This window comes from Canis lupus, chromosome 15 (assembly GCF_011100685.1).
Source record: "Canis lupus familiaris isolate Mischka breed German Shepherd chromosome 15, alternate assembly UU_Cfam_GSD_1.0, whole genome shotgun sequence".
NCBI classification, from domain to species: Eukaryota; Metazoa; Chordata; class Mammalia; order Carnivora; family Canidae; genus Canis; species Canis lupus.
Genome location: NC_049236.1, coordinates 23797463 through 23821620, shown reverse-complemented (window position 1 = coordinate 23821620; position 24158 = coordinate 23797463). Strand labels below are relative to the sequence as shown.

The 24158-nt window shown below is 34.0% G+C and overlaps 1 protein-coding gene across 23 annotated transcripts in view; it reads left to right on the top strand.

The window, feature by feature from the left end:
- PPFIA2 (PTPRF interacting protein alpha 2) overlaps positions 1-24158 on the top strand; it is a 469116-nt gene that overhangs the window by 367317 nt on the left and 77641 nt on the right. For 15 of the 23 annotated variants that reach the window (XM_038558539.1, XM_038558538.1, XM_038558548.1 and 12 more), the window contains 7 exons: positions 818-904; positions 1332-1415; positions 1666-1797; positions 3422-3484; positions 7754-7845; positions 13245-13380; positions 15228-15448. In XM_038558539.1, coding sequence (XP_038414467.1) covers positions 818-904; positions 1332-1415; positions 1666-1797; positions 3422-3484; positions 7754-7845; positions 13245-13380; positions 15228-15448 — 815 coding nt within the window. The remainder of the gene's footprint in view (positions 1-817; positions 905-1331; positions 1416-1665; positions 1798-3421; positions 3485-7753; positions 7846-13244; positions 13381-15227; positions 15449-24158) is intronic. The other 8 variants (XM_038558557.1, XM_038558551.1, XM_038558550.1 and 5 more) reach the window with 1 other exon arrangement.

Here is a 24158-nt window from a genome sequence, read left to right as displayed (position 1 = left end):
ACACAGAAGCAGTTTTGGGGTAGTTCATAGTGTCATTCAGGGGAGTTCATAGATAAATCTCCTTGTTCTCAGAGCATATTGTCAAATATTGATAATCTGAGGACTTTGAACCACTTGGATTTAAAACTTCAAATTAAGACTGTATCTGAGGATAGGTTGCTAAGGTTCTAGACCTATGGTCATGATTTGTATTCAGAGACCAGAAGTGATTTTGTAAGCTTGTCACTGTTGCTGAGGAAACTCAATCCTGCTTGAATTGGAGAATAGCCATAATAATTAACCCCGTGGCTTAGCTTTTTCTTGATTTCTAGAGTGTTAGGTTTGTAATAAATTTCGTTCCAAATTTATTTCACCTGGGTCATTGCCTTAGCATACACCTCAACATTGAGATACATTGTTTCCATTATTTTTAAGTAATATGATAAACAAACAAACCAAAATATAAAACTTCTAACAATCTATCAGAGACATATTCTAGTGTTTGGTTTCCCATAATTCCAATTATTACATGACTCTTTTCAGAGTTGCTTTAATTCATTCTGTAGTAGTCTTTCATTGCCAGTCATCACTAACCTTCCATACCTTAGATTGGTAGCTTTTTATTTGGGCATATCATTGTTTTTCATTTATAACCATTGACTGCATCGTGTTCACGAGATATCAGTGTAGTTCTTTCCATATAAAATTTTGTCTATTAAAGTATTAAATTTGCTGTCACATTTTTCTTTTAAGCATTCTGTGCTATGTTCTGTTCAGTGTCAGTGTCTTTAGTTCTGATTTTTCAATTTTGTCCCTCTCCTTTTCCTTGACTTGTTAGTCTGATCCAACCTCTTCTACCTCATCTGATGATTATCAATATGTTATGGAAGCTAAACTACAAGAAATGATCTCCATACGTAGGAAGGTAGTCCTACTGGACTTTACTTTCTATTGCTAAATAGAATCCATCTAAGTTTTTCTTTTCATTTATAAAAATTATGTTACTTTTATTTATTGATAATCAACCATCTGTGCAGTTCAGTGCTTCAGGAGCTTAAGATTGGACAATGGCAGGTTTGTGTTCAAACCATGCACAGTCTGCATGTTACATTTGGCTGATTTCATTGCTCATAAATAAGTCCAATGTTTTGCTGATGCTTGGATGTAACAGGCCTTTGTAGCTGACACATTTCAAGCAATGCTGTTCAGCTGCCTGTTTAAAGAAAGTTTATTTTTTGAAAATTACATTTGCAGTTGGTAGTAGCTTGCTTTACATTTTATTTCAATTTATTTAGAGGGAAAGTGTTAATCAAATCTTACAGGTCAGGTACGTTTTTCATATTTCTTAACAGGCTGAAGAGAGACATGGAAACATTGAGGAACGTATGAGACATCTAGAAGGTCAACTTGAAGAGAAAAATCAAGAACTTCAAAGAGTATGTATATCAAGAACCTCTCCCCTCAATCATCAGTTTATGGGCATGTAAGAAATGAATGTTTTTCTATATTATGGGTTATACTTAAAATCTTATGAATATTCTCTCTGCATTTAAAAGGAAAAAAAAGTTTCTGCCAATGTAATCACACCAGACATAAAATGAAATCCCATTTTAAAACTAGAAAAATTTAAAATACTTTTGTAAATGACTTTTATGTCAAATGTATTTATTTTTTCTTGAACGTAAGGCTAGGCAAAGAGAGAAAATGAATGAGGAACACAACAAAAGATTATCTGATACTGTGGACAGACTTCTGACTGAATCCAATGAACGCTTACAACTACATTTAAAGGAAAGAATGGCCGCTCTAGAAGAGAAGGTAAAATGACAAGGAGAGTAGAATCACATCAATGTTTAGCAATGCTCTTATGATCATGGTTGTTTTATACCCTGCTGCGTTAATTGTACTGGTCAGAAGATCCATTTATTTTCCTCAAGTATATATGGTTTATTCTTAGAAGTGAACAAGTAATAAATAAATAAATAAATAATTAAATAATTAAAAAATTGAACAAGTAGTTTCTGTAAAAATGTATAAGATAAATTTTTAAACGAATAACAAATGCTGCATGGTATGTAAATCTTGCATATCAGCATGATCATCTAGATAAATGCATTAAAATGTGTTTTGTGAATAAAATATTGTAGTTATCCTTCGCCTGGGGTGCAAAAAAAAGAATGATAAGACAAAAACCAATATTTTGGAGTATGTAGGGATTCATCTTGCATTGAACTATTCAAATGTTTCGACTAACTGAATCTACTACTAATCTAAAAGTTTTAAAACCGAAAGAGTGAATTTATATTACCAGTAGAACTAGTATTAATCCCAGTACGGAGTTAAGTAATGCAATAGTTTCAGCTGCATTGTTTCAAAAAATAAATAAATAAAAGCTCTTCTTGACAATGTGCAATAATACCATTTACAATTATATACATCTCATTGATAGCAGCTACCAGACCAGCACGAGTTATGTGAGCTGGTTGCCAATTCCAGAGTATAAATGAAGGTAGGGGCTAAAACCCAGGTGGACAAATCATCTTGGAAATTTAGAGGAATGCCAGTCGTTACTTATGCCACAGGTTTCCCCTTCATCCATACAATAAACTAAAATAGGAAAAAATATTTGTGGAATTGTTAAAGTAGACTGATTAATTTACTCATTATAAAGTGACAAGGCATGCCTTCTTCCCATTCAACTGCAAATGCATGGCCACTTTGCCAATTGCTACACACTTAGTTTAATTTTACTAAAATTAAATTAGATAATAATACATTATTTTAAATCATGCTTTGTAGTAAATATTAAAAAGTTTAAAGCTTTTACAATAGTAATATTTTCATGCCAACATTTAAAAAAATATCTATGAAACAACGTACTCCCACATCATGAGATATAACAGTTTTGTAAATAGTTAAAATTTCGATTCTTATTTCTCTAATAATTTAACCATTAGAAATTAATTATTCTGTTTTTGAAATAGAAGTCCAGAAATTAAACTTTCCAAAAATATGATCTGATAATTTATTTTTTCTTTAAGTAATAAAAATGAGTTCATCTGAATTCTTTATCTATACAACTTTGGCTAATATTTTTCACTATTACTCACTTATGCTCATTTTAAGATTAACCTAATTATTTCAAATTTTAAAAGACTGAGATGAGGAAAATAAAAATAGCTTAAAAGATAATATTTATTCCACTCGTCAATCCAAGTGAACAAAATAACATTTCCCACTTAAATTATGTATTTTTCTAAATGTTAAAGTATCGTGTTTAAAGATTCTATTTAAATTTGGTTTCCACGGAAACCAAGAAATAGTTGCACCAAAGAAGGAATCAAAGAGAAGGAATCAAAGAAGATTCTTGAGCAATAAAAAATTAATCTACATATTTAATTATTTTCTGTTTAGTTAATTCTTTATTTTTTCTCTTCTTTAGAATGTTTTAATTCAAGAATCAGAAACTTTCAGAAAGAATCTAGAAGAATCTTTACATGATAAGGTAAAATGGAAACTTACATTTTACCCATTTTTCTATTTTACACTGATGAATGTTTTGTTGTAAAATAAATTTGATAAGAAAGAAGTTTAGGATGTTATCTGTTTAGAAAATTTTTAACTTTTATATTATGCATACAGAAGAGTGTGCACGTATAGAAAAAGCGTGAGGAATTTTTATAAACTAAACACACTAAAAACCAACACTATGGTAGCCCCCCTCATGTTAACGTACAATTATGTTACCTTAAACGATAATCACTGTTTGACTTCTAACAGGAAAAAAAAAATGCTTTTGATTTTTTTGTGTTTTATACAAATGGAATAAAAATGTATGCACTAATTTGTCTTTAGTTTGAGGTATCATTTTGGCAGAAAAGTATTAAATATCTATTCTGTATGATAAATTATGCTAAGTTATATATTTGTAAACAAGATCCTAACTCCAAAGTAGCTGAAAAATCTAATTGAGGAGAGAGAACATAGCTTTGACAAAACAGCGAGTTGCAGAGTAGCAGATGCCAAGTGTCAAATGAGTGAAACAGTAAGAGCTACAGGTAGGGGAGCTCACCATGCATGGCTGCTGTAAATAAGGCTTCAGGAAGGTGTGAATCAACAAAACTTTAAAGAAAGGTAGGACTAGGCTGCAAGCTTTTCAAATACAGTGCATGTGGCATGATTGCAGGTGCTTTGTGTGGGGAGGGGGTAAGTAGGGAGTTTGATATCTTAAATAATAATGAGCATAACAGTCTGGCTGGAGTCAGTTATTCTTATTGTAGGATAGAAGAGGCAGATAAGGACCAAATAATGAAATGCTAAAGGCTGTAATTGCTAATATGTCTTCTCCTCCTTCATTAGCCTATACATTCCTGTTAGCAGTTGTGTCTGACTTCATTTTGTTTAGCATAGGCAAATAACATCTAATCATTAATTTAAGAAGTAACCTACAGGGATCCCTAGGTGGCGCAGTGGTTTGGCGCCTGCCTTCGGCCTAGGGCACTATCCTGGAGACCCGGGATCGAATCCCACATCGGGCTCCCAGTGCATGGAGCCTGCTTCTCCCTCTGCCTGTGTCTCTGCCTCTCTCTCTCTCTCTCTCTGTGACTATCATAAATAAATTAAAAAAATTTTAAAAAAAAAGAAGTAACCTACAAATGGTGCTGAACAAAAGAGAAGGAAGAGAGAGAGGGAGCAAAGGAGGGAAGGAGGGAAGATCTGGCAATAGTGTGGCATAGGCAAAGTATTGGAAAAGATGAGAGAATGAAGATTAAAAAAAAGAACAATTGTATATTTAGCCCCACTGAATGATACATATTATGTTATTAATTTAAAACTATTTGGTCCCACAGTCAGAGTATATACCATCTCCTGAAAGATAGATCTGCTATCGTAATACAAGATGGTGCCTGAAAGATAGTATCTAATTCTTTCTGAGGTTGTTAAGAAAATCTCCACAGGGGAGATGCCATTTCATCAGGCATATATGCTCTTGAAGGCATATAAAATCAAATAGAGAGGGTTGGGCAGAGGACGGAACCCATGCAATAGCACAGAGAAAAAACAAAGATGATTGATTTGCTGAATCACCGGAAGTTTGCTGTGACTTGTATGTGGTTAAAGAACTAGGTTGTGGCCAGATTGTGGATTTTGGATTTGGTCCTGTTATGCAATGTTATGTTATCCAAAGCTCTGTGTGCTCCTGGCAGGATCCCCAGAACCCACTCCCCCACCACCTACCCAAGCCTTGTAGCTTCAACAATCTGCCGAAGCAACCAGCAGAACTAAGCATTCCAAGCTTTGCACCCTTGTTCATGCTAGTAACTAGAGGAAACAAATCCCAGGTCATATCTCATTTCTGAATATCATCCCATACAGCTGAAACATTGTTCCTCATCTAACTACATCGCCTAGAACTTCTCAAATTTCCACTCCATAATCTATAACTGACTGTACATCATTAGCAAAAACTCCTGTCTGTTCAACCTCTTCTTACTGTTTCTCTGCATCATGTTGATCTCCAAAATTTGAAACTCCTAGGACTGGTTTCGAATTTCTTCTCCATGTTCAGTCCCTGAGTTCAGTCTCATCTGATCTCACGGATTTAAATGCCATCTATATACTGAACATTTCCAAATTTAGATCACCTACTGGGTCCTCTCTGCTGAGAGAGCTCATGTAAGCCAACATAGTATCTTTTTTTGGACACTTTGGCACCTCAGACATCACAAGTCGGTCCCTCCACCCTGAACACCAGCAGCTGCCTTCTCAGTAAATCACAACTCCTTCTCTTACTCAGGTTAACCTTGGAGTTATTCATGACCCCTTTCATTATCTCATACCCCACATTCAGTCCAATAGCAACTTCTGTTAGTTATGTCTTCAAGATATAACTGAAATCCAGCCATTCTCTTTCTGACACCATTAGTGTCCAAGCCACAATCGTCTTGCCCATGTTTTTGGATGAACGGTAATAATTTTATTTCTTCCCTTCCTCCCAATCTTATTCAACAGTCAATTTCACTGCTCTTAGAGTGATCATATCATCTCTCTGCTCAAAAATCCTTCAGTCATTTCCAATCTCAATCAGAGTAAAAGCTAAAGATTTTTAAATGGTTGACAAGGCCTTTCCAGACTACCCTTTCCCAGTCCTGCAAACACACTTTTCTAAATCTATTCCCTATCTGTCTTTCTCTTTAATCTGTCCAATTCAGCCAGAGTGACTTCCTTGCCCACTCCTTCAACAGATATACTCCTCCCAATAAGGCGCATTTGCCCTGTTATGCCTTTTCCTAAGAGGTTCTCATTTATTTTTAACTCCCTCCCTTTCTTTAGATCTTTGCTCAAATAACACTTTATTGGAGATCCCTTCCATGAATGACTCTCTTATCTTCTTTTTCCTACCAACATCCTATAGATACTATTTGTTTATTGTCTTTTTTACTAGATTATAAATTATATGAGGACAGGGAATTTTTTATTTTGCTATTTTAACATAGTGCTTAGCACAACAGAGGTGCTTTATGTATAATTTGTGGAAATAGCTAACAAATGAATTAATAAATGGAATAAGAAACCATTGAATATCTTAGGCAAATGATTTATTTGATCATATGTATTTTTTAATGACACAACTAGGGGTGCCTGGGTGGCACAGTCAGTTAAGCAACCAACTCTTGGTTTCAGCTCAAGTCATGATCTCAGGGTCCTGAGATTGGGCCCCACATTGGGCTCCACAATCAGCACAGAGTCTACTTAAGATTCTCTCTCTCTCTCTCTTTCTCTTTCTCTCTCTCCCTCTGCCCCTCCTGCTTATGTTCTCTCTCTCTCTCTCTCTAAAATAAATACATTTTTTAAAAAAATTAAAATGACACAACTACAGAAGAGTGTATAGAGAAGAGAATGAAGTCAGCACCACCTCTGTGGAAGCTGGTGAAATAATGCAGAGAAAAAAAGTAAAAAATATGTAAAGTAAAATGATGATAGTAAGAAGAAAAGATGAGAGAAATATTGGTAAAGCCACATTAACAAAAAAGTACAGTGAGAAATGAAATATGAGTCAAGTAAAATGTCAAGCATTGGCTGCTGAAATGGGAAAAATAAAGAGCAATAGAAAGTCCAGAAGGATACATTTAAATTTTTATAACATTATAAAAGTTATAATCATGCAGACAGAATTAAATGCTTACATAAGCATTTAATTAAGGACTATAAGACCACTCAAAAAATTTACAGACTGAAACTGTAATACCAATCTGAGAAAATTTTCAGATGTACAAATAATACTACTAATGGCAAGCTGATAATTTTAATTTGTATCAGGTAATGATTTTTTCCACATCTTTTTAATCCATTTTTCTTTCTCCTTTATCCATGTGCACTACTCTGCTTATAAAATAATCAAAGTCCTTCACTTACTACATAAATAAGACCTTTTCTGTATTTTTTGAACTGGCTCTCATTATGACTGCATTTTGAAGTAATGTATACATAGCTAGTCATGATCTTAGTATTCCTGTATGTTTGCAAAAATTTAGGATTAATGAAGGTCAGATATTATAGATAATTTATTACTGATTTCTGATATTCACATTTTCATTATAAGGAAAAATTTAGACATATTTTACTGTCATGTCTAATAATCTTTAATAAAAATATATCCATCAGTTTTATATTTTAAAAAAGCCATTAAGCTTGTTAGCTTGGTTTATCATAATTGAATGTTGGTATTATTGGCATTTACATATCTTCTCAGTAAAATTTCTTTGGTTTTTAGGAAAGATTAGCAGAAGAAATTGAAAAGCTGAGATCCGAACTTGACCAATTGAAAATGAGAACTGGCTCTTTAATTGAACCCACAATATCAAGGTAACATTAAACTAAAATGCTATCTATAGCTCATCAAAAATAAATATGAAATCCTTATGATTTCCTATTGCCTCAAATAAAATAAATAAGTACCTCTTATTGCTCAGCAGGTCTTGCCCTATGTTTACTCCATTACTGATTTACTGTTTCTATATTCAGAAATAATTCTCTAATTTAGTAATCTGTCCTTCAAATACATAATAATAATTTAAATTATTACCTTTTGTATTATTCATTTAGTTATATAGCTACAAATACATAAAAAAATCTAAATTGGTGAAATGAAACTGTATATAAGGCAATCACATCTTATTCCAGAAAGAGGCAACACCTCTTTTCTCTACACACAGAAATGTTTTCTTTTTTTTTTTTTTAATTTATTTATTTATGATAGTCACAGAGAGAGAGAGAGAGGCAGAGACACAGGCAGAGGGAGAAGCAGGCTCCATGCACCGGGAGCCCGATGTGGGACTCGATCCCGGGTCTCCAGGATCGCACCCTGGGCCAAAAGCAGGCGCCAAACCGCTGCGCCACCAGGGATCCCCAGAAATGTTTTCAATGCTTAATGTTACGAAAGAAATATCGTTGACTATGGTCCTTGAGCACCTGCCTGTTTTGTTTAGTCAGTTGCAAATACAGAGTGAAGGAGAAATTATACATGTTTTAAAAACAAATAAATTTAGCCATACTCATCTTCTTTGACTCAATTCCTCATGTTGAAAGAAAGAAGCAGTGACATAATTATTTACTCTCTAGATAGATGGATCAATCTTGATGATTCACATATAAATTTTTTTGGTGCTTAGGGCCTTTTATTTAAAGTGAATAAGAAATCCTACAAGGATTTACTCATTTGATCATTTATTTATTAGACAAGACAATCACATCAGCTAATTGAAACTTTTGACCACTGAAGACTTCTAGAAGTCCATTTTTCTTGGTCTCATGTTTATCCTAAGAATGTTAGCTCCACAGGGGCTGGAATTTTGGGGGTTTTTTGGTTGCTATAATCTCAGTACCTAAAACAAATAAACAAACAAGCATTAGTATATTATACTCTCAATAGGTATCATTGAATGAATGAATACCTAATAAAGCATTTTTCAGATACTCAGGAAAGATCAAAATTTAAAAAATTCTAAAGGTGCTTATATTCTCTTTAATGTAAGTATTAATAAAAGTAATGATTTAAGTATTAATAAAAATAAAGGTGCTTATATTCTCTTTAATGTAAAGTATTAATAAAAATAAGGTTCAGTATTTTGAGTATTTCTACCTTCAATTTAATATAAGAAACACAGTTCTGCAGGCATAAAAACACCCAAATAGCTTTTCAAAATGTAGGTCTTTAATTTAGAAAATCATGTTTATTTTTCTAAATGCTCTGTTATGATTTATGTATCTGAACTAAAACTATCAATTTAATGATACATATTCACATGGTGACAGAGATGATGATGATGATGGTGTTGATGAAGAGAAGAGCTGATAAAATATCAACAGAGTAAATACATAGAATGAGCATCAACAAGTCAACAAATTTAGTGTTTTTTAATGGAACCAAATGGCCGTTTTGTTGGATTTTTGAGCTTTGGTCTTAGAAATACAGGGTTGTATAATAAAAGGGTGAGTGAGGGAGGGGAAGAGCCAAACAAAAAAGTAAGACTGTTAAAAATAGAGAACAAACTGGTGGTTACCAAAGGAAAGGAGGGTTAGTAGGAAGGGTGAAACAGGTGAAGAAGATTAAGAGTAAACTTATCATGATGAGTACTGAGTAATGTATAAAATTGTTGAATCATTATATTGTACACCTGAAATTAGTATAACACTGTACATTAATTATACTGGAATTAAATATATACATATGTATCCTTGGGGAAAAAAGAAAAAAACAAGAGTTGTAGAAGTATTGTCTCAAGGTTCATCACTGCAATGAGTCATCATGGACAGCCTAATAATGTGACTTTTATCCACAATGAAGGATCATCGTGGAAACTTGGAAACAACATACGAACAAATTTCTTTGATACAACACCTGTAGTAGAAACAAAACTAGACCAAGAATAAGAAGACCAACATTCCTAGATCTGAGACAAATTAATTACTAGCTGTTTGATTTTGGAAAGCCCGTTTTCCTTAATAAGTTCAAATTTTATATGTATTTTATATGAATTGTGTATAAAATAATATGACTATCTCACAAGCTTGCTTTGCGAGGTGAGCAAAGGGTTTTATAAACAGTAAATCACAAATATACAATATTATAGGAACTATTGATAGATAAATGGACAGGATGGAATTTATAGTATGTTATAGGATAACAGTATTTATTGAACAGCAATTACTTATCAAACATTCATGCTTCTGAGTACACAATTTAAAAGGTCATAATAAGGGGATGCCTGGGTGGCTCAGCAGTTTAGCGCCTGCCTTCGGCTCAGGGTGTGATCCTGGAGTCCCGCCATCAAGTCCCGCATCGGGCTCCCTGCATGGAGCCTGCTTCTCCCTCTGCCTGTGTCTCTGCCTCTCTCTCTGTGTCTCTCATAAATAAATAAATAAATAAATAAATAAATAAATAAATAAATAAATAAAATCTTTTTAAAAAGACATAATAAAGGAGAGAAGATGCATGAGAATGTCATTGATCTTACAGGCAGAGACGGTAGGAAGAGAGGAGCTAAAGTTAGTGAATATCAGTAACATATTCTCTACTAGTACCTCATCTGAGAATAATAAATTGAGTTCCAGAACGGCTGGAGAAAGTCTGATTTGGCTCAACTCTGAAGAAAGGTAGGATCTGGGTCATTGGAAGGGACAATGGAAGATATAGCAGGAAGCAGAGAGATGGATAAAGGATGTTCTTTAAGAAAATTCAGACTTGATTTGTCTATGGAAGTTCTTTGGTGAGGTTATATGCAAGAGTAACAGAAGATTCAGGTGAGGAAACTGCGCAGGTTCTTGTCTAAAAGAACCAGTGACTATATTGTAACTTTGACCTCCAAGTGACTAAATATTGTACACCGAAAATTATTTAAAAGTTGAAATATATGGAAATATTGCCTCTGATTTCTGTTAGTAAAGTGGCTCACAGAGCTGAATAAAAGGAGACAGGTGAGAAGTAATGGCTTTAGATGAAGTATAAGCAATGAGCTCCTCTACAGTTGATGTTGGTTCAGGTCTTTGTTCTTTCAAGATCAATTAAGCACTTTCTACTTGCAAGAAACTGTGCAATGGGGATATAGTGGTAATAGTGATGATGAATACATGTTTCAAATGGGAAATACAGGGATACTATGAGGACTATTACAGTAAAGGGAATACCAGGGGCTACAGTAGTATAAGACAACGGGAATTTTAATCTGAGACATTAAAAATGTTAAACACTTAAATTCGTGAAGACTATTTGCAGCAGAAAGGACAGTATGTTCAAAGGCTCGGGATCAGAGGAAAGTGTGAGTTGTTTGAGAAATTGAAAAGAAGTCAATATGGCTAGATGGAGAGAGACAGGAGGCAGTAACTAGAAGTGAAGCTAGAAAGTAGGAGAGTTCTAGATTGTGGAGGGCCTTGTAAAAGGCCCTTGAAGAGTTTTAAGTGCTGTGTCAATAGGAGCAGATTTGCATTTTGGTTCATGTTTTTATAAATGGCCTGGAGTTGAGAGAGAAAACAAGAAAATGATACTCCTAGGATGATGAGTTATAATTTTAGAATCTCCACTCTGATGACCATAAAGACACTACCCAAACAGTGACAGGCAAAAGGTACCCAGAATATTCTGAAGTAGATAGTTTAGACTGTATTATAATTAATTTCATTGATTCATTATCTTACCAGTATTTATCAAGTGTTTATTTATGCTAGGAATACCCCCTTAAGCATACAGTGGTGACTAAAAGTCTGGCCTTTGTCTTCATAAAACATAGGCTCTGTTATAGAGGCCTATTTATGAGTATGACCTGGTTCGTTAGTTTTTATATATGACTAATCCATAATAAAACCAGTTTGCTTGATTAAATTTCAAGTTCACCTCTATAAAAAAAAAACAATATCTGTCCTCTGCTTAGTGGATGATTTCTTAGTTCATTTGCTTTAAAGTTCTATTTGACAAAACAAGGATTTCCATCAGTTAAGTCAATGTCTTCTACTGTTGCAGAAACTAGACTTTACCTACCCTTTTCTCTTCTTTTTTTTGGAGGGGGGTGTTAATAAATTTATTTTTTATTGGTGTTCAATTTGTCAACATACAGAATAACACCCAGTGCTCATCCCGTCAAGTGCCCACCACCCAGTCACCCCCAACCCCGCCCACCTCCCCTTCCACCACCCCTAGTTTGTTTCTCAGAGTTAGGAATCTTTCATATTCTGTCTCCCTTTCTGATATTTCCCCTTATTTTTTCTCCCTTCTACCTACCCTTTTCTAATCTTGCCAATCATTTGGAATTGTTTGGTTTTTTTCCTTTACTTTTTCCACAGAGAACTAATAGAAAGAGCGTAGATCATCAGGAGCCCCAGTTCCAGAGAAAATACAGCATTAAGCATATTTTCTACTGACAATTGATCATTTTATAGGACATCAAGCTGTCACTGTTATCATCATTATTATAGCAATAAACTGAATTTGTTGTAAATCTATATAGAAATAATTTGTCTAGGGAAACCTTTATTACACTTTGATTACAGTATACTTTATTATCATGGTTATTGAAAATCAGTGTGATAGTATTTTTCAGTTGGAATTTTCCAACTACTTCATCTCTGAGCAGATTTCAGACTCAAATGTGCTTATCAAAAGATTTTTCGTTATCTTTTTGAAACAATGTCTTATCAAAAGCTGAAATCCTATTTTATTTAAAAATAAGTTTATTAACCTTGAGTCAATCTGATTTTAAGTATTTTATTAATTTCCATAGTAGAACTCTGAAAAATAGAGAATTCTAGAACCCCTAAAGTATACACATTTTACTGTTAGATTAGTAGGGAATATTTACAACAGGTACAACAATAAACAACATATATTGATCTGTACACTAAGTAGTTGAACTAAAGAGTATTGCCAGAATTGAAGCCAATGGATCTTAGTTGTCAGTCTTAACACATCTCATTTTACTACCACAGTTGAAAATGATAATTAATGAATAGGCAGGGTTTTCTTTTTTATATTCTAAACAGAAAATCCACTTAACTTTCAAGAATGGACCTGGGACCAGAATTTCTGACACAAGCCTCAGAAGAGATCTTAAAGAGTCATGACAATTCCTTGAATTTTTTTTTCTTTTTTCTTGAGAGTTTATGCTTTATTCTTTACTGACAGTTAAGCAAATGATAGTGATTTTCTGGGAAGTTTAAGTTTTGAGATTAGTTACATTGCATATTGCCTTTTTTTTTTTTTTTCCTTTTTCTAGAACTCATCTAGACACCTCAGCTGAGTTGCGGTATTCCGTTGGTTCCCTTGTGGACAGCCAGTCTGATTACAGGACAACTAAAGTAATAAGAAGACCCAGGAGAGGCCGCATGGGTGTACGAAGAGATGAGGCAAAGGTTATTTTTTTTTTTTATTTCAAGTCTTTGATGATTCTAAGTAAATATACTGCTCCATCTTGGATAGAATTTTAATATGAGAGAATTCAAAACGCTAGAAATTTTAGTTTCAAGTGTGACACATGACATATTTTTATAACTTATGTAAAACCGCTGCTAGGTGCCAGAAGTTGAACTAAGCCTTCCCAGGTGTGTCCACATAACCTTATGAATTTGGCGCTATTTTTATACTAGCTTCAGACATAGAAAAAAATGAAGCTCAGAAATTTTAAGTGTTCAACATTATACAGCCAGCAAAGTGATAGAGTCAAAACTTGAACCTCTATTTATGTGGTTTCAAATTCCACGGTTTTTTTTAATCCCTTATGCTGTATTGCTAAACAAATGGACTTTTGCTTGGCTTGACTTACACAGTGATTTTCATATTGTCAATTAAAATGGATTAAATATTTTAATTATAATTACTATTTTAATAAAACTTTGAAGAAACTGTACATAAACTATTGAAAGTGTTATAGAGAACTCTTCATGATAAACTCAGGTGCGAGTCTTTATTCAATCAGTTTGTAAGCTATGTATATTGTCAATTTATAGTTGAATTTTACAGAGAAGTAATTTAGTTCCTTTGTGACTTAAGTATTGTTTGTTCTTCCCAACCACCTTTATCTGTTGAATACTATATAACCTACTTGTCCTTATTTGTACACAGGTTCTTGATACCCTATGTTTTTTAATTGGTACCTGTGTCATCCCTCATAGCAGGCATTCAATATCTCTTAAATGAATGAATAAGAAGTGAAAAAATGAAGAATAAATGAAGTCCATCTTAGTTCTTTTCTCATTTTTAGATGATAAATAAATTAGTGCTGCTTGGTACCAAAACAATTTGTAACAAATGCTAATTCAGGTCCTTAAATATTAAATAAGTACTCTGGGAAATATCATGTGGTCCCCCACCAAAAATCATTTTACATCACCACAAAAATAAAAACCAATTTTTTAAAATGCAAAAAACTCTAGGTCCTCTCTCACATCCCTTCCGCCCCTATCCTCAGATCCCAGCTTTGAAAGACACTGGCAGATAGGTTACTGAGGATTTGTATCGGGGCACCTGGCTGGCTCAGTCAGTAGAACATGCAACTCTTGATCTCTGGGTCATAACTTTTAGCCCCACATGGAGTGTAGAGATTACTTACAAAAAAAAAAAAAAAAAAAAAAAAGATTTTCATTCACATGAGGGATTTATTATATCAAATAAAAAACCATAGTCCTATAAATTAGTGTGCCTTGGGCTTAAAAAAAAATCAGTGAACCATTTAAGTGATCAGAGCAGTGGAGATGAAATTAAATCACTTTTCAATATTATTTTAATTATACTTTGTAAGAATCTATGTAAATGAGGGTTGGGAAGAGAATTATTATATGACTTGTGTGATAATATTTGTAGTATCAGCCTATAATAAGAACGTGTAAGTAAGACTAATTAGTAAAAGAGATGGAAATGCCTCAATACAAGTGAATACAGATTGTTATATTTGGAAAGAAGGAAAAATGTTTCAGACATAGATGCTTTAAATGTTGAGTTGGGGTTGAACTGGAAATCATACTTAAGGTTATCATCATCATTCCTGTGAAAATTCTTGATGTTCATGCTAACAATTTCTGCCAATTACTTCAGATGCCAATGAAATATTTTATAAAAATAATACATTAAAATGGTAATAATCAACTTTTTTCCTAGGTTAATTATAAAGGCATGTGTGCCTTTTGTTGATATTTTTCAGAATAGTGCTTTGATAATGAGCAGTATGATACATAGGATAATTACTCTTATATTTACCACACAGGTGAAATCTCTTGGAGATCATGAGTGGAATAGAACTCAGCAAATTGGAGTGCTAAGCAGCCACCCTTTTGAAAGTGACACAGAAATGTCTGATATTGATGATGATGACAGAGAAACTATTTTTAGTTCAATGGATCTTCTCTCCCCAAGTGGTCATTCTGATGCCCAGACTCTAGCCATGATGCTTCAGGAACAATTAGATGCCATCAACAAAGAAATCCGGTGAGTTCAATTTTTTTTTAAGGGGTTAGAAGACCTTGATACTAAAAATGTCATAATTAGACCAGAGGCACTGGCATCATCTGAGAACTTATTGGAACTGCAGAATCTCATACTCACACTGTACCTACTGAATCAAAATGCATTTTCATAATATTCCCAGGTTATCTGTACATGTCCTGTATAAAATTAGGACAGTTTTTATAAGGAACATACATGAAACATATGCCAACTAATGATATTAGAGCAATGTAAAAGAATAAAGATAAAATATTCTCTGATGAATTTGAAGGCACTTTTTACATTAAAATTTATTATTTAAATGATATTTATGATAATAAGGTACCTTCCTAAGGTACATTTAACACTGTCATAAAGGTACTAAATAACATGTGATTAATGTGCGGGTAGCTCTTTAAAAGTATTTAGACATCAGAGTGAAATTAACTAGGACTGAATTATTTCATACTAGATGCGAAAAAATACACTTATCACCACACTGGATAACAGATGGTTTCCAAAGAGTAGATTATTACATTATCAAGTTGAAGTTGTACAAGTAAACAATTCAAACATTGAGAAACGTTGATAATTTCCAATTTTAACTTAATATATACTTTCTTAAATCCTAATGACATTAGTAGTCTTTTTTTTTTTTTTTTTTTTTATCATTGACTTTACTAATCCCAGTGAAGAACCTAACTGTGTCTGGTGGATTTACAGTCTTCCAAGTATTGGGAAACTAATCCTAACTAGTTTTTTCTCAAAGGATAAATAGTTTTCACTATTTTGAGCCATGGTTTGTTTTTCTGACTCTAGCTAAATCTGCTGGCGTCCTAATATGATTCACATCTATACAGTTCTCTACTATCATTAGCCTATTGCAAATTATAATAGGTTCTCATGTAGATGACAGTACTTTCTTCCTGGTTTCCTCATGGTGTCTGGATTCCCATCTAATGCTGAGTAACACTGCAGCAAGAGAAGACTTTTTACAAATGTGCTTATGTAAAGTTACCTTTTTACAGACGCTTCAGTTGCTCTTAAGACAAAGAACAAAATATTCCATATTGTCTACAATGCCCCACCTTCCTCAGCATTACCACCTACCTGATTCCATGTTCCATTATACATGACTTCCAATTCTTTAAATGTTCCTTGCTCTCTCCTTTGTGGTTACTGTCCCTTTTTTCTGGAACATTCTCCTCATTCCACACCATCATGCCCTAATTTTTCACCCTCTTTACTCCTACCATGAACATAACCGCCATCCCATGTTTTGTCTTTCAGTTCATTTTACTGTCCGTCAGTCCCTTACCTTCATTAGATTTTAAATTATGTAAAAACAAGAATTGTATCTTGTTTTTCTCACGTTTTATATCCACATCATGATACTTTTCTTGATAAATAATAAGTGTTTCCTGAATATTTGATTAGTATAAATAGAAAAAATAATACAGAACATAAATTCAAACTGAATCACACTTTTTAATGCTATGGAGCTGATTTGACACACTGGATAGTTTTGAAATCAAGTATGTATCTCTGTGATTTTGTTTTCACTGAAAATATATACACACACCTTCAGTAACAATGTATGTCCCTCCGAACTCAACTTTCTTAGATTAGGATAGTAAAGCCCAGTTATAATCTTGGCCTTGACTAATTAAGTTCATACCCTTTTATATGTTTCCTTGCTGACCCTAATAATGTATTTAATATAGTTTTTAATTTGTAAGAAATTAAGAAGTACATACAATTCAAGTATATAGAAATATTCAAAAGAAATAGGCACCTTGGACAGCAGGGGAAGATGGTGGAGTAGGAGGACCATAAACTCACCTCATCCCATGGATACAACAAGGTAAGACTCCTACCAGTGTAAATAATCCAGAAAATGATCTGAAGACTGGAAGAAAAAATTCCACAAATAAAGGTAGAATATATCTGTAAAAATTAGTTGTGGGACTCACAAAATAAAAGGATGTAAAATATGACACCATATACCTAAAATGTGGTGTGAAGTGAATTAAGAATGGGTTCAAACATAAGTAACTATCAACTTAATATAGACTTCTAATGGTAACCACAAATCAGAAATCAGTAATGGGTATGCAAAGAATAAAGAGAGAGGAATCCAAGTGTATCACTGAAGAAAGTGAAGAAATGGAGGAATATTTATCTTGCAACTGGATGTCAAGGGAAACCAGGGTAGCAATACTTACATCAGAAAAATTGACTTGACTTTAAGGCAAAGACTATTAACAAGAGACAAAGACACTATATAATAAATAAAGGAGAAAATCCTACAAGAAGATATAACAATTATAAATATGCACCCAAGACAGGAGCACCCAGATATGTAAAACAGTTAATAATAAACATAAAGAAACTAAACTATAGTAATATGATAATAGAGGGGACTTGAACTTAACTCAATGGATGGATCATCCAAACAGAAAATCAAGAAGGAAACAGTAGCTTTGAATGACACACTGGACCAGCTGGATTTAACAGATATATTCAGAACATTCCATCCTAAAACAACAGAATACACATTTTTTTTTGGTGCATATGGAACATTCTCCAGAGGAGATCACATATTAAACCACAAAACAAATCAACAAATTCAAAAAGATCAAAGCCATACGATGCATCTTTTTTTACCACAACACTATGAAAGTAGAAATCAGCCAAAAGAAAAACCTAGAAAGAGCACAAATACATGGCAGTTAAATAACATGCTACTAAATTAAAAATTAGTGGAGAAATTAAAGAAGAAATAAAAAATTACACAGAAACAAATCAAAATGAAAACACAATGGTCCAAAATCTTTGGGATGCAGCAAAAGCAATTCTAAGAGGAAAGTTTATACTAATGCAGTCCTACCTCAAGAAGCAAGAGAAAATCTCAAAAATCTAACTTTACACCTAAAGGATCTAGGAAAAGAACAAACAAAATTCAAAACCAGTAGAAGGAATGAAATAATAAAAATTAGAGCAGAAATAAGTGATATAGAATATAAAAACAGACAAACAAAAACCAATAGAACAGATCAATGTAACCAAGAGTTGTTTTTTTTTCAAAGATCAACAAAATTGATAAACCTCTAGCCAGACTCATAAAAAAAAGGCCCAAATAAACAAAATCACAAATGAAAGAGAAGAAATAACATTCAACACCATAGAAATACAAACAATTGTAAGAGAATATTATATGTATGAAAAATTGTATGTCAACAAATTGGACAACCTTGAAGAAATGGATAAATTCCTAGAAACATATAACCTACCAAAACTGAAGCAGGAAGAAATAGAAAAATTTGAACAGACCGATAATCAGCAATGCAATTGAATCAGTAATTAAAAAACTCCCAAAAAACAAAAGTCCAGGACCAGATGGCTTCATGGGTGAATTCTACCAAACATTTAAAGAAAAGATAATACCTATTCTTTACAAACTATTCCAAAAAAATACATAAGAAAGGAAAATTTCCAAATCCATTCGTTTTTATTTGTTTAAGATTTTATTTTATTCATGAGAGACACAGACAGAGACACAGGCAGAAGGAGAAGCAGGCTCCCAGCAGGGAGTCTGATGTAGGACTGAATCCCTGTACTCTGGGATCATGACCTGAGCCAAAGGCAGATGCTCAACCACTGATCTTCCCAGGCACCCCCAAATCCATTCTGAGGCTAGTACCACCCTGATACCATAACCACATACAGATATCACAACAGAGAGAGAGAACTGTAGGCCAATATCTCTAATGAATACAGATGCAAACATCCTCAACAAAATACTAGCAAACCAAATCCAACGATACATTAAAAAAATCATACCATGCAATCAAGCGGGATTTATTCCTAGAATGCTAAAGTGGTTCTATATTTAGAAATCAATCAATATAATATATCACATCAATTTAAAAAAAAGGATAAAAACCATATGGTCATTTCAATGTATGAAGAAAAAGCATTTGACAAGGTATAATATCCATTCATGATAAATGCCCTCAACAAAGTAGATTTAGAGGGAACATACCTCTAAAACCTTTACATGAAAAATCCACAACAAACATCATACTCAGTCATGAAAAACTGAGAGCTTTTCCCTTAAGATCAGGAAAAACACAAGGATGTCCACCCTCACCACTTTTATTCAACATAGCACTGGAAGTGCTAGCCATAGCAATTAGACAACAAAAAGAAAGGGAAAACATCCAAATTGGCAAGGAAGAACTAAAACTTTCATTAATTGCAGATGACATGATACCATACATAGAAAACGCTAATACTCCACCAATAAATAAATAAATAAATAAATAAATAAATAAGCAAAAAAAAAAAAAAAAAAAACTGCTAGAACTGATAAATGAATTAAGGTGACAAAATACAAAATCAATGTACATAAATCTGTTGAATTCCTATACACTAATAATGAAGCAGCAGAAAGAGACACTGAGAAAAAAATCCCATTTGTAACTGCACTAAAAAATAATAAAATAGGTAGGGATAAACTTAAGGAGGTAAAAGACCTCTACTCTGAAAACTATCAAATGTTGATGGAAGAAATTAAAGACAATGCAAGAAATACAAAGACATTCCATGTTCATGGATTAGAAGAACAAATATTGTTAAAATGTCTATACTACTCAAAGCAATCTATAGATTTAATGCAATCCCTGTCAAAATACCAACAATATTTTTCACAAAACCAGAAAAAACTGTCTTAAAATTTGTATGGAACCCTGATAGACCCCGAATAGCCAAAGCAGTCTTGAAAAAAGAAAATCAAAACTGGAAGTATCACAGTTATATTACAAGGCTTTAGTAATTGAAACAGTATGGTTCTGGCATAAAAATAGGCACATTTTCAATGGAACAGAATAGAAAACACAGAACTAAACTCACAAGTATATGGTCAGTTAATCTTCAACCGAGGAGGAAAGAATATCCAATGAGAAAGTCTCTTCAACGAATGGAGTTGGGAAAACTGGACAGCTACCTGCAAAAGAATGAAACGGGGGATCCCTAGGTGGCGCAGCGGTATAGTGCCTGCCTTTGGCCCAGGGCACGATCCTGGAGACCCGGGATCGAATCCCACGTCGGGCTCCTGGTGCATGGAGCCGGCTTCTCCCTCTGCCTGTGTCTCTGTCTCTCTCTCTCTCTCTCTCTCTGTGTGACTATCATAAATAAATTAAAAAAAAAAAAAAAGAATGAAACGGGACCACTTTTTTACACCATACATAAAAATAAATTCAAAATAGATTAAAGATCTAAATGTGAGACCTGAAAACCTAAAACTCCTACTAGAGAGCATAGGCAGTGATTTCTGACATCAAACATAGCAACATTTTTCTAGATAGGTCTCCTGAGGCAAGGGAAGCAAAAGCAAAAATGAACTATTGGGACTACATCAAAAGAAAAAATTTCTGCACAGTGAAGGAAACAATCAACAGAGCTAAAAGACAACCTACAGAATGGGAGAAGATCTTTGCAAATGACATATCCAATAAAGAGTTAGTATCCAAAATACGTTAAAAATTTATATAACTCAACACCCCAAAAATAAGTAATTCAATTTTTAAAAATGGGCAGAAGACCTGAACAGATATTTTTCCAAAGAAGACATACAGATGGGCAGTAGGCACATGAAAAGATGCCCAACTTCACTAATCTGGGAAATGCAAATCAAAAGCACAATGAGGTACCACTTCATACCTGTCAGAATGGCTAAAAACAAAAACACAAGGAATAGCAAGTGTTGGTGAGGATGTGGAGTAAAAGGAAGCCTTGTGAATTGGTGGGGATGCAAACTGGTGATGCCCCTGTGGAAAACATTATGGAGGTTCCTCAAAAAGTTAAAAATAGAACTACCCTAAGATCCATTATCACAACGCTATTTACCCCAAATTACCAAAATACTAATGCAAAGGGATACATGCACCCCTCTGTTTATTTCAGCATTATGTATAGTGACCAGACGATGGAAAGACCCCAAGGGTCCATCAATAGATGAATGGATAAAGAAGTGATGTATACATACAATGGAGAATTATTCGGCCATAAAAAGAATGAAATCTTGGGGCACTTGGGTGGCTCAGTCTGTTAAGCATCTCACTCTTGATTTTGGCTCAGGTCATAATCTCAGTGTGGGGAGATTGAGCCCTGCCTCAGGCTCTGCATGGAGCCTGCTTAACATTTTCTTGCTGGGAGTGGGGGGGGGGGGGCCGCTGAGGGCCTGGGGGAATGGGGGTGGGATGAGGTAACTGGGCATTAAGGAGGGCACTTGAAATAATGAGCTCTGAGTGTTGTATGCAACTGATGAATCACTAAATTCTGCCTCTGGAACTAATAATACACTATATGTTAATTAAATTGAATTTAAATTAAATTTTTTTTAAAAGAAAGAAATATGTTGCAGGTGTACAACATAAAAATATTTTCCCTCTCCTTCTGACCCTCACCCTCCCTCATTTGTATGTGCACCTGCGTGCACGGTCTTTCTCTCTCTCAAAAAAAAAAAAAAATGAACAAAATCTTGCCATTTGCAACAACGTGGATGGAGCTAGAGTGTATAAGCTAAGTGAAATAAGTCAATCAGAGAAGGACAAATACTGTATGATTTCAGTCATATGTGGAATTTATGGGAAAAAAAAAAACAATGGGCAAAGGGAAACTAAGCAAAACAAAGGAGCAGAGGGGAAAATGGGAGGCAAACCAAGAAACAGAGGCTTAACTGTAGAGAACAAACTGATGATTATCAGAGGGGAAGTGGGTGGAGTGATAAGTGAACTACGTGATGGGTTAGAAGAGCACGCTCCTCATGATGCGCACTGAGTACGGTGTAGAGCTGGTGAATCACTATGTTGTACATCTGAAACTAATAGAACACTATATGTTAACTATACTGGAATTAAAATTTAAAAACTTAATATAGAAAAAGAAATAAGCATCTTCGTAAAAACCGTGACAGTATTTTCATGAAAACTACTAACACTAACTAGAATTTATTTCTGGTTAAGATTTTTCTTCTTTCACGAACTATTTTAACCATTAAAAAAAAAAAAATCCTCCTAGCTGGTTTCCTAATTTACTAATTCTCCCTTAAAGAAAGGGATCAAATTACTTCATCTGCCACTGCCCTGCTTGTTAATCTGTGCGTCTATAGATAGCTACTATTTGGGGTGTCTTACTTTTGTGGTCTTATTTATTATTTCATCCTTTTGTAGGATTTATATGGGACTCTCTTCCCAACACATTAGGATATTTCAGAGGAAATCTAATTTCTTTCTTTCTTTTTCTTCTTTCTTTTTCTTTCTTTCTTTTTCTTTCTTTCTTTCTTTCTTTCTTTCTTTCTTTCTTTCTTTCTTTCTTTCTCTCTTTCTTTCTCTCTTTCTTTTTCTTTCTTTCTTTCTTTCTTTCTTTCTTTCTTTCTTTCTTTCTTCTTTCTCTTTCTTTCTTTCTCTACATCAGAACTCTAAAGATCAATGGATTGTCATTTATTTTTCTAAATAAACTGAACATATAGGTAGCATTGGATTTCCTGTTTAATTAAACTTCAGTCTACTTCTTACTCAGCTTATCTCTCTAGATTTGACTCTCCTTTATGATTAATACAATGCCTAGAGTTCATAACTACAATTTATTTATAGAAAAAACATTTCTTCTGAAAGTCATTTCCCACCAATCATCTTAAAATACAAAGTTTATTTTCTTTTATTTTAAGAGGAGGTGGTTTTTCCATTGGAATGTGTTTAAAGCATTAATAATGTGCTATGTTACCTGATTAAGCCTTCCCTTGGGATTCTGATCTTTGGGTGAACTTAAAGTGCATCCATGAAAATAAACTTCAAAGTAAGAGAATTCATATTCTTTTTAAAAATATTTTATTTATTTGAGAGAGAGAGGGAGAGCAAGAGAGAGAGCAGGAGTGGGGGTTGGGGGCAGAGGAAGAGGGACTAGCAGACTCCCCACTGAGCAAGGAGCCCAGCGCAAGGCTCCATCCCAGGACCCCAGGATCATGACCTGAGCCAAAGGCAGACACTTAACCCACTGAACCACCCAGGCACCCTACAGTTCACATTCTCTGTGAAACTGAACTTATAATTTAGAATAAATGTGCCTCAGTATTTTTTGACTCAAGTTTTCGAGCAGTTTAAGGTTCATGCAAAGTTGAGAGTTCATGCAAAGTAGAGAGATTTCCCATCTATGCTCTGACCTCACACATGCAAAGCATCTCTTACTGTTAACACCTTTAACCACAGTAGTTTATTAAAAGTGGTGCACCTTTACTGACACATAATAATTACCCAAATTCCATTGTTTACATTACAGTTAACTCTTGATGGTGTACATACTGCGGGTGTGGAAAATGCATGACAAGATTCCAACATTATGGTGTCATACAGAGCATTTTCACTGCCATAAAAACCGTCTGTGCTCTGCATATTCATCCCTTCCCCCACCCTGATCACTGACAACCACTGATCTTTTTACTGCACCCATAATTTTGCCTTTCCCAGAGTATCATAGACCTGGAATCATATAGTATGTGGCCTGTTTAGATCGGCTTCTTTTGCTCAGTCTTATGCATTTAATGTTTTTCCATCTCTTTTCATGGCTTGATAGCTCACTTCTTTTTAGCCCTGAATAATATTCCATTGTCGGTATAAACCACAGTTTATCCCTTCACCTACTAAAGGAGGTC